We start from the raw sequence: 13,927 nt of genomic DNA, 5'->3' as shown, positions 1-13,927 counted from the left end.
TCCTGGGATCAAGCCCCGCATCGGGCTCTCTGCTCAGTAGGGAGCCTGCTTCCCCCTCTCTGCCTGCCTGCCTCTCTGCCTACTTGTGATCTCTGCCTGTCAAATAAATAAAATCTTAAAAAAAAAAAAGTTAATCCATCAAAGAAAGAAGCAAAAAATAACAGAGCCAGATTCTTTTCTTCCTTTAGACATTCACAATTTGGTTTAAAAATCATTAGTTGAGACCAATTTTGGTGGGCCTGGGATTGTTGCTAAGCAGCAGTGATCTAGTATGAGGTGTCAAGGAAGCAGGGTGAGGATGAGGTGTGTGTAGTGTAATTGGGGGTGGAGGGGGACAGCAGCAGGAGATCAGTTGCATGCCTAGGGGTTGATCAAAAGGAAACATACTGAAGATAACAGCAAGCTGTGACTCTGTAACAGCATGAGTACATCTAGGTTCTAGATCTTGGCTTCTATATATTAATCTCTAAAAGGAACCAGGGCTCTTAGAGAAATGACTAACTTCAGGACTGGGGCAGGTTAGTCTAGAAGATCTTACTGTGCCAAAAGTAATAAGGAAGTGTTCAAAGAATGATGGGGACATATCAAATAGGTACAAAAACATCTTTTTTTCCTTTTAAGATACTTATTTATTTGACAGGAAGAGACAGTAAGAGAGGGAAGGCAAGCTTCCCTCCAAGCAGGGAGCCTGATGTGGGGCTCAATCCCAAGACCCTGGGATCAGGACCTTAGCTGAAAGCAGATGCCTAATGACTGAGCTACCCAGGCACCCTGGTATAGAAAACATCTTAAAGGGGGGCGCCTGGGTGGCTCAGTGGGTTAAGTCGCTGCCTTCAGCTCAGGTCATGATCTCAGGGTCCTGGGATCGAGTCCCACATCGGGCTCTCTGCTCAGCGGAGAGCCTGCTTCGCTTCCTCTCTCTCTGCCTGTCTCTCTTGTGATTTCTCTCTGTCAAATAAATAAATAAAATCTTAAAAAAAAAATAAAGAAAACATCTTAAAGAGCCCCTCTGCTGGCTAATCTTGAAAAAATTTGTGTATCAAAAATAAATGTTAATGAATTATAATCTACTGAATAATGTAGGAATTCATGAGTCCACACTGATTTTTTTTTAAATCTTTGAGGATTTTATTTATTTATTTGACAGAGAGATCACAAGTAGGCAGAGAGGCAGGCAGAGAGAGAAAGGGAAGAAGGATCCCTGCAGAGCAGAGAATCCGATGCAGGGCTCAATCCCAGGACCCTGGGATCATGACCTGAGCTGAAAGCAGAGGCTTAACCCACTGAGCCACCCAGGCACCCCTACACTGATTAAAAGAATAAATGAATGGGTAAAAAAATTCTCTTTATAATAGGTTACCAGCTGACAAAGTTAGTTGGAATAATGGCATTAGAAAAATTACCATTTGGCAAGCGCTATAGTTATAATTAATCCAGCCAAGCAACACCAATTAATGTTAAAACTAGTTTGTGAAAGTTTGATGAGAAACAGATCATTTACATTGTCTCAAAGTTCTCCCTACAGAATACTGATTATAGAAGGGAAAAGTAACTACAGTAAAGGAAACTGGCAGACTTTTTCACTTAATCGCTTTTTTCACTTAATCACTTTTGAATGATTACAGTGAACATCTGTGTTGGAACAATTCAAAATTGTGTAGTACCTAGTACAATGCAGTAAGAAGAGCACAGCATTACTACTGTGATATTCTTACTAGAAATGCATAGTGTGAATCTGATCATGAGCAAACATCAGACAAATTCAGGGATATTCTTCAAAATAGCTAGCCAGTAGTTTTCAAAAGTGTCAAGTTCTTGAAAGTCAAGGGGATGCTTAAGAAAGGTTTCAGGAGGGGCACCTGGGTGGCTCAGTGGGTTAAGCCTCTGCCTTCGGCTCAGGTCATGATTTCAGGGTCCTGGGATCGAGCCCCGCATTGGGCTCTCTGCTCAGCGGGGAGCCTGCTTCCTCCTCTCTCTCTGCCTGCCTCTCTGCCTACTTGTGACCTCTGTCAAATAAATAATTAAAATCTTAAAAAGAAAAAGAGGGGCGCCTGGGTGGCTCAGTGGGTTAAAGCCTCTGCCTTCGGCTCAGGTCATGATCCCAGGGTCTTGGGATCGAGCCCCACATCGGGCTCTCTGCTACACGGGGAGCCTGCTTCCTCCTCTCTCTCTACCTGCCTCTCTGCCTAGTTGTCATTTCTCTCTGTCAAATAAATAAAATATTAAAAAAAAAAAAAAAAAAGAAAAGAAAAAGAAAGGTTTCAGGATAGAGGACCCTAAAGAGAAAAGCAACTGAATGTAACATGTGATTCCAGCTAAGCCATGCCTGGACCCTGACCTATAGAAACTATAGATAATTGACGTGTGTGTGTATGTTTTAAAGATTTATTTATTTATTTGACAGAGATCACAAGTAGGCAGAGAGGCAGGCAGAGAGAGAGGAGGAAGCAGGTTCCCCGCTGAGCAGAGAGCCCAATGCAGGGCTCGATCCCAGGACCCTGAAATCATGACCTGAGCCGAAGGCAGAGGCTTAACCCACTGAGCCACCCAGGTGCCCCTTATGTTGTTTTAAACCACTAAGTTGGTGACAATTTGTTACACAGCACCGAACACTACTACATGGGTCATTTTACTCATGAACATGGATATAAAACTCTTGAACCAAAGATTAACAAATAGAAAGCAGCAATTCATGAAAATGATACTACATCTCTAACAAGGTTAGTTTATCTGAGGAATGGAAGACTGGTTTAATATGTGACCCATCAATTATTAACCACAACAACAGAGTAAAGAAGAAAAATCTCATGATTAACTCAAAAGATACAGAAAAACCTGATCACACTCAATGTCTGTCCATGATTACAACTCTCAAAAAAACTATGCCTTTGGGGGCGCATGGGTGGCTCAGTGAGTTAAGTGTCCAACTCTTGATTTCCACTCAGGTCGTGATCTCAGGGTCTTGAGATCAAGGGCCACATCAGGCTTCATGCTGGGTGTGGAGCCTGCTTAAGATTCTCTCTCTCTGCACCCCTCCCCACTCTCTCTCTCTGCCCCCCTCTCACTTTCTCTGTGCCCCTCCCCCTCTAAAGAACAACAACAAAACTATGCTTTCATTCATACTTACTGGTGAATTATTCAAAGCCTTTCCTCTTAGTTCAAGAGTGAGCTAAGGGTAACTACTATCCCCACTTCTATTCGGCATTTTACTGGAGATGCTAGCTAGTACAAAGGGTAAGAAATAAAAAACATAAAGATTAGAAAGGAAAAAAGAAGACTGATTTTTTTTTTTTTTTTTTTGCCGGTGACTTGAATGTTTGTAGAAAATACAAAGAACCTATATAAAAATTAAACTTTAAGTTTTGAAAAGCCCCTGGATATAATAGTATCAACATATGAATATGAGTTGTGTTTTTACCTGTAAGTATCAATCATAAAATGAAATTTTAACAAGACTCCATTGATGAGAAACTGAAGTATTTGGAAGAAGTTCACTGACCGAAGAAGGAGCAGAGTGAAAGGACTTAAGTCCTGCAGAATCACCACGGAGGTGACTTCATGAAACCCCTCTGTAAATAGACACAAATACAAAATAGCTGTAAGACTCAGCACCTCTAGTTGCCAGGATCCCTTATACAGGCAGCAAAGAATGATCATTCTTAATGTCTCTGTACAGTCTGACATAAATGCATGTGGAGATAAGTGGGGTGACTGCTATAGCAGAATCTTTCAGAACCTTGCTTTTATGAATGACCAGTAATATATCTTAGACATAAATCCATGCAAAAATTATATTTACTACATTCTTGTTTCTTTGAACTTTGTAGTTTGAGATAATTTCAGACGTAGAGAAGAACTGCAGGAATCATACAAAGAACTCCTATACCTTCACCCAGATTCACCCATTGCTGACATCAGGCTGTATTTGCTTCATCTTTGTTTTATCACCTTATCCCCTTCTCTCCTTTCTTCATGTGCATCTATGTCTCTGTGTGTTTCCCTGAACCATTTCAGAGCAGTTTGCATATATTAAGTCCTTTTAGCCCTAAATCCTTCAGTGTGTATTTCCTAAGAACAAGGACATTCTCTTTCATAAACAGGATACCATCTTATAAAATTCAGAAGATTCAGGGTGCCTGGGTGGCTCAGTCGGTTAAGCATCTGCCTTCAGCTCGGCTTATAATCTCCGGGTCCTGGGATCGAACCCCTCATCGGGCTCCCTGCTCAGTGGGGAGTCTGCTTCTCTCTCTCCCTTTGCCCCCCCTAGTGTTCTCTCTCTGTGTGTCAAATAAATAAATACATCTCTTAAACATTTTTCACAGGATTCAACATTGATACAAAACTATTCCTATATAATCCTATTTAGATTTTATCAATTGTCCCAATAATGTCATTTTATAGCAATTTTTTTCCTGATCTAGGATCCTACTCAGGATTGGGTACTATATGTAATTGTCCTGTTTCTCCAGTTTTAAAATTTTATTTATTTGTTTGTTTATTTATTTATTTTTGAGAGAGAGAGAGAGCGAGCAGGAGGGAAGAGGGAGAGAGAGAACCCACAAGCAGCCTCCACACTAGCACGGAGCCCGATGCAGAACTCGATCTCACAACCCTGAGATCATGACCTCAACCAGATGCTCAGCCAACTGAGCCACTCAGGTGCCCCTCCAGGCCTGAAACCAAGAGCTGGATGCTAACTAACTGAGCCACCCAGGCACCCCTATATCTAATACTTTTGAAGTTTTTAAGCATCTGAGTAATGGTCTCTCATGGCAACATGCTAGAATCTTGAGGGTGAATGGAAATGATTATGATGCTTGGGAAATCCAAGTTGGAAGGTACCAGAGTACAGAGAGAAATCAGTCTACAGCTCCTGCAAGGGGAGAGAAACACATACATTGCTGATTACAAACAAAAAGAGCCAAAGTAACAGGCTTGGAGAAATGAAGTTAAAAGGATTCGACGCAGCACCTGAGTAGAAGTGCAAGTCCACTGTGGCCTCACTACAATGACTTCACGGCGGCCCCTCCCTGCAGATGACTTCGGCATCTACTACGTCCTGTGAGCCACTCTCTACTACAGCTTTCTCAAGAACTCGGGAGGTAGGGCGGGGGGAATGCCATGTCAAAGGAGTCACGGGGTACATGCTGCTGCATTTGGAAGAGTTCCCTCAGGTTTGACCCCGTGGAGTCCCCCAAGGGGAAGGGAAGATGCTCTTTGATATTTAGGCAATAGACACCCCTAACGAGGGACCATGCAGGACCTCCGAAGACGTCAGAAAACAAACATGAAAATGACCATCTGGTAATAACGCACACATTTCAAACTGGCAGAATTATAAATCGAGGTGCTGAGGTAACAGTCTCATGGAGACCCAGTTTTAGATCCTGTACATGGAAAGAAAAGTCATAAAGGATGCCAGGCTGCCTTGAGCCATAGCCAAAGGACAAAAGGAAGCTGTGTGTGGACAGAGGAGGCCCCCTTGGGAGCCTCTGGCGTTCTCTCCTCTGCACAGGGCTGGCCCCTGCACAGAACTCTCTAACTCCATAGCTTCCTGTTGAGGACATCCTACATCAGTCACTTGGTCAAAATGGGTTTAGGTTCCCATTTATTAACTACGTAATCTGTACCTTCTTAATTGATGTATATATGCTCTTAGAATGTGCTTATGCTCTCAATATGTATATATGCCATATAAATGTATGTGTACACACACACACACTGTTAAGGTACGATACATAAATCCAAGTAACTCGATAGGTAGGTAGGTGGACATTCCTTCTCTCCACGTACCACCACACATAATATATATATTCTAGGCAAATGACTAAACCATTTAAACGTGGTATCTGCTCTGTAAAACAGGATTTAAAAACAAATATACACACCCCATAAAATTGTTGAAAGAAATGAGAAAATGCAAAATCCATCCATAATAGCTCTTGTTATTATTAACTACTATCTCTATTGCTATTATTGTTACTACTAATAATAATTAAATTACTTGCCCAGAAAAAAAAAGAAATACTTTGGTATTGATTTATTTAAGATTTATTTATTTATTTTAGAGCGAGGCAGAGAGTGAGGCAGAGAGTGTGTCTGTCAGCAGGGGGAGGGGCTGAGGGGGAGGGAGGAGCAGGGTCCCAGCCGAGTGCAGAGCCCTACAGGGGACTCAATCTCACAACCCTGAGACAATGACCTGAATTGAAATCAGGACGATCAAGCCACCCAGGTGCCCCAATACTTTAGTATTTAGAGGGAAATTCTGCATTTTTAGCCAAGCAATTCTGGGTCTCTGAAAGGCCACTATTTTCTGTCCTCTGGCTGTGGTTTCAGGAAGAGATTTTTACCTCTGCTTCTTCGGCCGCGGGCACTGTTCAGAGTTCCAGAATAAGTGATGGGATTTTAGACTCGGGTTCGAATACTTCTGTCCCTGGTCAGAAATGTCTTCAACAGAAGTCTCGCTGAGAATTATAGGTGGCATGGGCTTGAGAGGGCCTTACCATCATGGGTACATATTTTGGTCCTTCAAGATGCTTTCCTTTCCTCCCACATGGCACCCACACAGTGCAGAGTGCACAGATCATTATGATAACTGCCCTGTGAACGAGGCCGAGGAGAACCAGCCCCATTTCCAGGGAGTGACCGGCCTGCGGAACTTGGGCAACACATGCTACATGAACGCCATCTTACAGTGTCTCGGCAGCATTTCGCCGCTGGTGGAATACTTTCTCTCGGGAAAGTACATTACCGCTCTTCAAAAGTAAGACCATTTGTGTTCCCTGCCACCCAGCCCCCACTCCCTGCTCCCCCACGGTGAGGTTAGAGAGGGAGCCCACCAAAGTCCCTACTCAGGGCTAACCAAGAGCCCCAGAGCCCCCTGGAGACCGTTGCCGGGGTGAGTAACGACGCGGGAAATTAAGCTAAGGAAGGAATTTTTTTTGGTCTGACGCCGCATGCTTGAGTTTTTAGGTGCCTTCCTGTCCTTGAATCAGTGGAAACATTCTCTGTCCCTCTTCCAAGGGAGTGCAGTGAGGTTGCCACTGCTTTTGCCTATGTGATGACAGACATGTGGCTTGGAGACTCAGAATGTGTCTCACCAGAAATATTTCGGTCAGCTCTTGGCAACCTCTACCCCGCATTTATGAAGAAGACACAGCAAGATGCTCAGGAATTCTTGATTTATGTCCTGAATGAACTTCATGAGGCCCTGAAAAAGGTATGTAGAAGTAATGGCCTTTGAAATAAGAAGGACCCTTCAGCTCTGTCAGCAACTTCCGTTTTCTCGTTCTTTCATCTGTCCTGTCAACATTGCCCCCTCTCTGCCAAGCACAGGTCCTGGCGTACTGCGGGGCACATTTAAGTTAGTGTTTGAATTGGTCTGTGTTTACCAAATAATCATCAGGATCACCTGGGAAGCGTTTTATGACCCACATCCTAAGCCCCTCACTCGGTGGTACTGAATTACAATGTCTTGGGCTGTCCCTGGGGAAAGCTCACGTGGTGTTTCCAGTGATCAATAGGTGTGGGAACCACCAATCTGTTCCCTTTGCAAATAACATCTGCACAGACTAGTTTTTTTTTGAAGTGAAAATCTCATTTTTAAAAAATATATTCCTCATGAGATATACAGAGCTTTACAATATACAACATACAAATAACATACAGAGCTTTACAATACATGTTCTTGGTAACTACAAACCCGAGAAAACATGAAGCTGAGTATCAAAGGACACACCTAAACTGCAAAGTTTCATCTTCATGCCAAACATTCCAAACGAGTTCTTCACCCATCAGGACATACCACCATTTAATAAAACATGAGCTGGCCAGTTACGAAGGGTTTTACTCTTCTTTGTAAGACTCATTGCCTTCAGCCTTAATCTGAGTCACATACTCTCCAAAGATAGGTCCTTGGTTTTATGCGGTGTCCTTGTGCTGACGTTAGCTTACCTCATACTTCCCCTCCAGGAAATGCTTTGGCAAAAGATCGCAAACGATAACCATGAATCATTCTCATCAGCAATCCTCAGTTCCATTTTTCATTTTTACTGCTACTAAGATATTCACGGTAGCACTTTTTTTTTTTTTTTTTTTTAGCCAAAGGGTAGGGTGGTGGTCGGCAAAAACACATAGGTCCTCATCTGCAGCCAATCTGAAATAAATAGCATTCTCACTCCCAAGACCAGAGCTGGAATTAGGGGCATCAGGTGGAACACCTTGGCAGCAGAGTCTGACGAAAGCAGCAAGGCAAAGGGGGGACAGGGTGCATGGCTCAAAGCAGAGCTGGCTGTGGGCTAACGTGTCTTCCAAATGGACCATCTAGTGAGGCTGTTCAGACACTGAGAAGTCAGGTTGCACTCCCGGAAATGGTACCCTTCAACGTGAGTTAAGTTTAAATCAGTCCGCAAGGCTAACTTGGGCTGCCTTAAGAATTTAAGATTTGCTCTTTTAAAAAAGTATTTTCTAACAATAAAAGTAAAAGAGGGCAAATCTGAAGGGGCTGGAAGGAGGACAGTTTCCTCCATTTCACTACTCCACCAGTCTGCATGACGGAAAGCTAGTTCAGAATCCTACTCAGCCTCTTCACAAGAAGAACTGCCTCAGGAGCCTGTGCCGCATTATCACAGGCGGGAAGCTTCTCGGGCTCGGACATGTGTTTTCACAGGTTAGCGTGTCATCATTCCTCAGCTTCACTTAAGGAGGAAAATAATTGAATTATCAGAAGTCAAACCTAATATAGACCTTTTTAAAAGGGTTTATGTATTTATTTGACAGGCACAGAAGAGAGGGAACACAAGCAGGGGGAAATGGGAGAGGGAGAAGCAAGTTTCCTGATATCTACCTTTTTTTAAAAAAAATATTTATTTATTTGACACAGAGAGAGACAGAGATCACAAGTAGAGCAGCAGGCGGGGGGGGGGGGGGGAGCAGGCTCCCTGCAGAGCAGAGAGCCCGATGCGGGGCTCGATCCTAGGACCCTGAGACCATGACCTGAGCCGAAGGCAGCGGCTTAACCCACTGAGCCACCCAGGCACCCCTAATATCTACCTTTTAAAGAAAGATTTATTTATTTAGAGAGACAGCATGATGGGGGGAAGAATCTAAAGCAGACTCCCCGCTGAGTGTAGATTTTTTTTTTTTTTTCCCCATGCAGAGCCCACTGTGGAACCCAGCTGGGGCTCCACACAGGGCTGGATCTCACAACCTCGAGACCGTGACCTGAGCTGAAAGCAGGAGTCGAGGTTTACCCTACTGAGCCACCCAGGCGCCCCACCTAACATGTATCCTTAAGAGGAGCTGATTCTATGTACCGTCTAAATCCAAAACTAACTGGTTTCTGGTAGCGATGTATCATTCTGCTAGAAAAAAAAATATCAAGTCATTCTATCAAAAGCTTTTTTTGATAACCATGAGCTGATTCGGGGCTAATTTGTTCCTTGATTCAGTACCATCGGAGAAGATCATACAAGAAAGGGTCTATTCCAAGGTGCTGCAGGAAGGTGATTGCCAATGAGTCCTCCATCATCACACAGCTGTTTGAAGGGCAGCTCAACTACAGCTTCATGTGTTTGAAGTGTGAGAGCTGCACCTACAAGAATGAAGTTTTCACCTTCCTCTCTCTCCCCATTCCGTCTGCATACGAGTGCTCTCTTCAGGTAGGGAGCGAGTCTTGCTCCTGGAGCCCCCTCTCAGGGCTGTTCTCCACACTGTGTATTATGAGGGTGCTGCTTTGTCACTTAAAGCAAATTGGAAGCCCATGAGGACAACATTTACAGCCGAAGGCGACTATGAATTTGGTTGTAATCCTTTTTTTTCTCCAGGTTTTTTTAAATTAACATATAATGTATTATTTGTTTCAGGGGTACAGGTCTGTGATTCATCAGGCTTACACACTTCACAGCACTCACCACAGCACATACCCTCCCCCGTGTCCATCTCCCAGCCATCCCATCCCTCCCAGGCCCCTTCCCCTCTAGCAACCCTCAGTTTGTTTCCTGAGATTAAGAGTCTCTTATGGTTCGTCTCCCTCTCTGGTTTCATCTGTTTCATTTTTCCCTCCCTTCCCCTATGATCCTCTGTCTTGTTTCTCAAATTCCTCCTATCAGTGAGATCATATGATAATTGTCTTTCTCTAACTGACTTACTTCACTTAGCATAACACCCTCTAGTTCCATCCACATTGTTGCAAATAGCATGATTTCATATTTTGATGGCTGAACGATATTCCATTGTGTATGTATATGTATGTATGTATGTGTGTGTGTACCACATCTTCTTTATCCATTCATCTGCTGATGGACATCTAGGTTCTTTCCATAGTTTGGCTATTGTGGACATTGCTGCTATGAACATTTGGGTGCATATGACCCTTCGGATCACTACATTTGTATCTTCGGGGTAAATACCCAGTAGTGCGATTGCTGGGTCATAGGGTAGCTCTATTTTCAACTTTTTGAGGAACCTCCATGCTATTTTCCAGAGTGGCTGCACCAGCTTGCATTCCTAGAATTCGGTGGTATTTCTAAATGTACTCATTAAAACAGCCTCACAGTAAAAGTGAAATGACAGGTGGCCTTTATTGAGTCTATTGAGATGGCTTGGTGCACATAGGGAATTTACCTCTTAAATTTACTCACCGTCATACCTAAGATTAATCTGTAAATCGGGGTGGTGGTAGAAGGCAGAGAGCAGTAAGTTTCCTTGCAGAATAATACCCATTTGATTTTTCTACCTAAGTTATGGAAGCACATCTACTGCGAAACGTTTTCCCATACCAGAATTGGAGAACAGAATCCTCCTACTTACTTAGAAGTGGGCTTTGTTCTCAGAATAAATTGTTAAAGATGACTGGAAACAAATTCCCAAGAGACTAACATGTGTACTGAGCACATGATCTCTGCTCATCGTCCTTGTTAGGTTCGTGGCTGGCAGAGCTGAGGGTCTGGCTACACTCAGGGTGGCTCCTGTGCGCATGGGATCAAATTTTGTCCGTTCCGCTCTCTTTATTACGGGTCACCCTCAAAACACTGCATATGGTCATTTTTTAGTCTCTGGATCCCTTCTGTGATGAGATGCATAACATAAAACAGCTGCCTGACTTGCTTAGTGGAAAGTGCACCGTCGATATTATTCTGAAACTAAAAAGATTAAAATGCTGACCCAGAGATTGGAAGTGAGATAGGCACTTGGATCCATTTCAGAAACTGAGGAAGAAAGAAGCCTCTCCTTCGTCAGGTAGACTTTACAGCTGTGCAGGCTGCCGCTTGTGACGCGGGGACCTCCTGGGTATGTTGACTTTGAGCAAAGTGTTGAGGGTCACTTTTCCACAGCTGTTGCAAAGTCATAAACAGAGAGCTCAGGCTGCTCTTGATCCAATGTAGTTACCAAATGCGTTTTTCCTCCACAGGACTGTCTCCAGAGTTTTTTTCAGCAAGACACACTGGCCTGGAATAACCAAATTCACTGTTCCTTCTGTGAAACCAAGCAAGAAACAGCTGTAAGAGCCAGTATCTCCAAAGCACCCAAAATAATTATCTTCCACTTAAAAAGGTATGAATTTTGGTGTTTTGTGAGATTTTTTTAAAGCGTTTATCAAAATATCACATATCATGCAGTTCACCCATTTAAGTGTATAATTCAGGGGTGCCTGGGTGGCTCAGTCAGTTAAGTGCCCGACTGTTGGTTTCGGCTAAGGCTGTGATCTCGGGCTCATGAGATGGAGCCCTGTGTTAGGCTCTGAGTGCTTGAGATGCTCTCTCCCTCTGCCCCTACAGCTTGTTCATGCTCTCTCTCTCAAATAAATAAAAATAAAGTGTATAATTCGGTGGCATTCAATTTATTACATTAATTTTTTAAAATCTGTAATAAAATATATGTAACATAAAATCTGCCATTTTAACTTTTTTTTTTAAAGATTTTATTTATTTATTTGACAGACAGAGATCACAAGTAGGCAGAGAGGCAGGCAGAGAGAAAGGAGGAAGCAGGTTCCCCACTGAGCAGAGAGCCTGATGCGGGGCTTGATCCCAGGACCCTGAGATCATGACCTGAGCCGAAGGCAGAGGCTTAACCCACTGAGCCACCCAGGAGCCCCCATTTAACTTTTTTTATTGAACTCGAATAGTATTAGTTTCAGGTGTACAATACAGTGATTCAGCAATTCTGTACATTACTCAATGCCCATCACGATAAGTGTGCTCTTAATCCCCCTCACCTGTTTCACCCATCCCCCTCCCCTCCCCTCCTCTGGTAACCATTAGTTTTGTATTTGAATCTGTTTTTGTGTGCGTATGTGTTCATCCTTTGTTCATTTGTTTTGTATCTTAAATTCCATATAGGGTGGAAATTATATGGTATTTGTCTTTCTCTGATTTCACTTAGATTTACACCCTTTAGATCCATCCTGTTGTTGCAAATGACAAAAGTTCATTCTTTTTTATGGTTGGATAATACTCCACTGTATATATACACCACATTGTCTTTAGCCGTTCATCTATTTATGGACACTTATGTTGCTTACATATCTTGGCTACTGTAAATAATGCTGCAATAAATGTAGGGTACATATATCTTTTCAAATTAGTGTTTTTGTTTTCTTTGAGTCAATACCCAGTAGTGGAATTACTGGTTCATATGGTAATTCTATTTTTTAATTTTTTGAGGAAATTCCATACAGTTTTCCCAGTAACTGCTCTAGTTTGCATTCCCACCAACAGTGCACAAGGATTTCTTTTTCTCCACATCTTCACCAACACTTGTTATTTCTTATCTTTTTAAATTTTAACCATTCTGACAGGTGTGAGGTGATATCTTACTGTGGTTTTGATTTGCATTTCCTTGATGAGTGATGTGGAGCATCTTTTCATGTGTCTGTTGGCCATCTGGATATCTTCTTTGGAGAAATGTTTATTCAGGTCCTCTGCCCTTTTCTAATTGGGTTTTGTTTTGTTTTGTTTCTTTTTAAGTAAACTGTACCCTGAGACCAAGAGTCCCACACTCTACTGACTGAGCCACGCAGGGCCCTGGGATTATTTGTTTTTTGGATGAGTTGTGTAAGTTCTTTTTTGGTAGTTAGAGAAGTCTAACGTGGGTCTCACAAGGCTAAACTCAAAGTGTCTATAGGGCTGCATTCCTTTCTAGAGGTTCTAGAGAAGAATCTGATGCCTTCCCTTTCCAGCCAGAGGCTGCCCAAGTTCTTTGTGTTGTGACCCCTTCCTACCATTTTCAAACCCTCAGCCATTTTAAGTGTATAATTCATTGGCATTCATTACATTCATGATGTTGTGCAAAAATTACCCCTACTTCCAAAATTTTTCATTGCCCCAAAGAAAAAGTCTGCAACCATTAAGCCATAACTCCCCATATTCTCCTCCCCCGCATCCCCTGATAACCTCTAATCTACTTTCTGTGTCTATAAACTTGCCTAGTCTATGTGTTTCATGTACATGGAATCATACACTGTTCATCCTTTTTGCTGGCCTGTTTCACTCAGAATATGTATTCAAGTTTCATTCATGTTGTGATGTGTACTGAAGTTCATTTATTCTTACGGCTGAATAATACTCCTTTGTATCTATGTCATATATGGCTTGGTTTTTTGTTTGTTTGTTTGTTGGTCTGTTGATACACATTTGGCCCTCCCTCTGAGGGTTTTCTAAAAAATAAATCTCTCTCCACCCTTGGGAATTCTGTTGCCACAGGTTTGAGGTGGATTCTTTTTTTCTTCTTTTTAAAGATTTTTTTTATTTATTTGACAGACAGAGATCACAAGTAGGCAGAGAGGCAGGCAGAGAGAGAGAGAGGGAAGCAGGCTCCCTGTTGAGCAGAGAGCCCGATGCGGGACTTGATCCCAGGACCCTAAGAGCATGACCTGAGCCAAAGGCAGAAACTTAACCCATTGAGGCCCCCAAGTTCACCTTGAAGT

At 42.8% G+C, this 13,927-nt stretch overlaps 1 protein-coding gene across 1 annotated transcript in view; it reads left to right on the top strand.

Annotated features, from left to right (window-relative positions):
* Positions 1-4,860: 4,860 nt before the first annotated feature.
* Positions 4,861-13,927, top strand: part of USP50 (ubiquitin specific peptidase 50) — a 40,375-nt gene continuing 31,308 nt past the window's right edge. The window contains exons 1-5 of the mRNA XM_046008617.1: positions 4,861-5,061; positions 6,569-6,763; positions 7,024-7,219; positions 9,450-9,659; positions 11,411-11,553. Coding sequence (XP_045864573.1) covers positions 5,009-5,061; positions 6,569-6,763; positions 7,024-7,219; positions 9,450-9,659; positions 11,411-11,553 — 797 coding nt within the window. The 5' untranslated portion in view covers positions 4,861-5,008. The remainder of the gene's footprint in view (positions 5,062-6,568; positions 6,764-7,023; positions 7,220-9,449; positions 9,660-11,410; positions 11,554-13,927) is intronic.

This window comes from Meles meles, chromosome 6, assembly GCF_922984935.1.
Source record: "Meles meles chromosome 6, mMelMel3.1 paternal haplotype, whole genome shotgun sequence".
Classification (NCBI taxonomy): Eukaryota; Metazoa; Chordata; class Mammalia; order Carnivora; family Mustelidae; genus Meles; species Meles meles.
Note: the sequence above shows the minus strand (reverse complement) of the source record. Positions and strands in the feature narration are given on the sequence as shown.